This window comes from Fukomys damarensis, unplaced genomic scaffold (assembly GCF_012274545.1).
Source record: "Fukomys damarensis isolate Sample0158 unplaced genomic scaffold, DMR_v1.0_HiC HiC_scaffold_12, whole genome shotgun sequence".
Classification (NCBI taxonomy): Eukaryota; Metazoa; Chordata; class Mammalia; order Rodentia; family Bathyergidae; genus Fukomys; species Fukomys damarensis.
The window spans coordinates 18,701,233-18,704,858 of record NW_022900924.1 but is presented as its reverse complement, the minus strand read 5'-3'; the positions used below and the strand labels follow the sequence as shown (position 1 = coordinate 18,704,858).

At 60.2% G+C, this 3,626-nt stretch overlaps 1 protein-coding gene across 1 annotated transcript in view; it reads left to right on the top strand.

The window, feature by feature from the left end:
- The window catches only part of Abcb9 (ATP binding cassette subfamily B member 9), a 19,280-nt gene that overhangs the window by 1,659 nt on the left and 13,995 nt on the right, over window positions 1–3,626 (top strand). Inside the window, exon 2 of the mRNA XM_033762461.1 lies at window positions 839–3,626. This exon is cut by the window's right edge and continues 506 nt beyond it. Within this exon, the coding sequence (XP_033618352.1) occupies window positions 3,493–3,626 (134 nt within the window). The 5' untranslated portion in view covers window positions 839–3,492. The remainder of the gene's footprint in view (window positions 1–838) is intronic.

Here is a 3,626-nt window from a genome sequence, read left to right as displayed (position 1 = left end):
CCCCACCCCGCAGCATCTTCCGTGCCCGCTCCACGAAGGTGCCATTTTTTTAATCCCTCAGGCAACGCCGTCTTCTGGAAAACCATGCGGGGAGCATTTGGGGGTCCTGGAGGGCTGTCGATCTCGGGATCCGGTTTGCACGGCTCCCCGCCCCCGCGCCTGCCTGTAGCGGAGCCGGGGTGCAGCGCCCCTTCCCTCCCAGCCTTCCAGCTCACGCTGCCGGCGGCTAGGCCTGGGTTTCTGGGGCCCTCCCTGTTTGCTCCCCACCCTAGGCCTGTGTGCCCTGAGATAGCTTCAAGCTGGGATGCGAGGATTCCCTGCCCCCTGCCCCCCCCCTGGAGAGGAGGTGGCCTCCGTGCTGCTGCAGATGGCACAGGGCCAGGTGACAGGAGGAGGGTGGTAGGAAGGGCTCCGCATTTGGCCTGGGCACCGGGCACCGGTTACCTGAGCAGCTCCCCTAGGTCCCCCCGCAGGTCGGGGTGTGTGGGCAGCTGGTGGGAGTTAGGACAGAGCTGCGTGGGCTCAGCCCACACCTGTCCACGGCTCCGAGACCACTCATGGCCTCAGCCAGCCCAGGACCACCTTGGAGTGGAAGCTCACTGAGGGAGAGGCGAATCGAGGCTGCCTGGCCACCCCTCAGAGCCTCTGATGCGGCCCCTCAGTAGCCTGGGCAGCGCCCTGGGTGACGGGTCGGGTCTCTGGCTGGCTCCATCATTTCCATCAGGCAACCGTGGTGGGCATGAGACCGGGACCTGGGTGCACAGATCACCTGGTGACACCCCAGAAACAGTGCCTGCTGTGGGTGTAGTGATGGGTACTTATCTCCTGGCTGCTGCAGACTTCGCCTTTCCGCAGCTGACAGCCAGAGTCATCCCCACTGTGCCCTCCACTGGACAGCAAGGCCTTTGACAAGACCCCAGGGTACGGGTCACCTGGTAGCCTGCACCATCTCCAGCATTTGAGGTCGAGGCAAGTGGCCCCTGTGTTCCAGGGTGCGCTCTGGTGTCTGGCCACCACCTTGTCCTTATCCTGGGCCACATACATCACCCATGTGTCCACAGTTTGCCCTCTGGCTGCACCTGGTGGAGCCCAGCTGTGTTCTCTGATTCAAGTCTCCAGCTGGAGGGCAGAGAGGAGCCTCCCAGCAGCTTCAGGAGGCCTGTGCCTCTCAGTCTGTGCTGTCCCCCTCATCCTGCTCAATAACTTTAAAAATAACACAGGAGCTGTCCCTATCGCAGACTGTAACCTGACCTGACCAAGTTGAATCCTGTGAGAGGAGGCTGTAGTAAAAGCCAGCACCTGGGAGGCCACCTCCTCTCTCCTTGGACTTGGGGATCAAAACGTGTTTGAGACAGCTCTGCTGTTGCTGTTTGGGGTTCACCTTATTGGATGAGGATCAGGAGCTGAAGCTCCAGTGGGTGCCGTCCAGTGGCAAGAGCCGGCCAGACCCCTGGGCTGTCATCCAGCCTGCACCTCTGTGGCCCACCTGGTTCCAAACCCTACCTCCTTTCAGGGGCTGCAGGTCCCCCTTTGCTCACCAGGAAGAGGCAGCAGCCTTCAGTGGCCACACCTCTGGAGCTCACCCACTCGCTTGTGCTGAGGTCTCTGCATTGCAGCAGGGAGGCATGCCTCCCTGCTCCCCTCTGGAGCCTTGGCGGCTGACTTGGCCGAGGCAGACCAGGTCCTGCCAGAGGCGCTGGGGAGACACCAGGACACAGGTGTGGGACCTCGTACCCCACACCCTCGCTGGACCCCAGGCCCCAGCTTAGCACCACTGGGGGTCTCGCCTGCTCCATGAAGAGGCCGTGGAGAAGCAGAGCTCTGGAGGAGTTGGGAGCCCAGGTTCTGAAATTTCACTTCCCAGCTCTGCCTCGCCGTGTGGCCTGGGGCAGGTCACTGGATTTCTCTATTTCCTCAGCTGGAAAATGGGGATAATAACAGAAAGCACTGGACGGGACCCCTGGGAGCTCTCATGTACAAATGGCTCAGCACGTCAGTAAGCGGCGGCCCTCACACCCTCTCACAGCTGCCTCGACTGCGCCCGTCTGGCATGGATTCGTTTCCCTCACGTGAGCTCCACTGGCATCTGTTAGCATGAGAAGCTTAGCTTCACTGTTCAGAGCCTACATGCGGGGCCCCGCAGTTCTGAGTTCACACCCCTGAGGTGCTCTTGTCCACCTGTGACCTTCTCTGGGTCTTGGGTTGTCTCCCTGCTGGCCGGGGACGGTGACCATGTGTGCGGTAAGGGCCAAGTCACTCGTGTTACGGACGGCGCTACAGTTCTTGGGTGCCTGCTGTGTGCCACCACACGGTTCACAGGTAGAGCCTGGTGCTGGGTTCCTTCGTGTATCAGCTCGAGTCCTGGTTTGTGCCCTTGTCAGCCGAGCATTGGGGGCAGTTGACTTGTCACTGTGCCTCGATTTCCCCAGTTGTGAATGAGATTGTGTGAGGTTGGCTCACTCCACAGTGCGAGGTCCATCCCCTCTGTGTGGGCACCGAGGTGTGGGGGATCTGGCTCAGGCTGGCTCCCTTCACTGCTGTGACTCGGTTCCTCCCCACCCCACATCACTCAGCGCTCGCCGCTTCTATGTGGGGCTCCAGAGCTCTGCCCATTTTGCAGATGGAGTTCAGAGCCCCTCCCTGGTAGGACTGGCCAGGAGGTGGCACTCAGGGACTCACCTGCTGGCTCCCAGCTCTACCCTGAACAAGCTCCTCTCCCTTCCCAGGCCACCAGCCCCACTTCCGGTCTCAGGCCCTGGGGAGCCCTGAGGGGCTGGTGCCAGGCACCAGAGTGTGCTAGAGCAGAGGCTGAGGGTTAGGGGTTAGCTCCTGGCCTTCCTCAGAGCCCAAGGCATGTGCCTGCCACAGGGCCCCAGCACCATCTGTTCCACCTCCCTGAAATGCTTTTCTTTGCACCCACGTGACAATCCCTTACCTCTTTCCAGTTTTGCTCAAGCGTTACCTGCACAGTGAGGTCTCCTGCGTCCCCATTTACAGTTCCCTCATCCCCTCCTCACCCTTTACCTTCCTCGCCTCTCTTGTTCCTGTAGCCTTACCTCTTACCATCCTCTGTCCTTTATTACTCATCTTTCTCCAGAGTGAGCTGTCATCTCCACAAGACCAGGGATCTGTGTCATTCTTGCTTGTTGTTAAATCCCCAGCACAGAGAACAGCCTGACCCACAGCAGCACTTGCTTCGCAGACTCCCTGAGAGCTGGGTACAGTGGCCACACCTGTGATCTCAGCACTGGGGAGGCTGAGGCAGGAGGATCGATGGAGTCAGAGGCCAGCCTAAAGATTATGGAGAGAAACCAACCAGCATCCCAGGAAGTTAGCACTCTTGTCATTTGTCATTTTACAGATAAGAAGATTGAAACTCAGAGAGGCCAGGGTCACACAGCTCCACGCACCTGGCCTCTCCCCAGAGCACCATGGGTTCACTCCCGTGAGTGACAGCAGTCCCTCGTCCCCTGCCCACCGCCAGCCAGCGAGATGCGGCTGTGGAAGGCAGTGGTGGTGACGCTGGCCTTCATGAGCATGGACGTGAGTGTGACCACCGCCATCTACGCCTTCAGCCACCTGGACCGCAGCCTGCTGGACGACATCCGCCACTTCAACATCTTCGA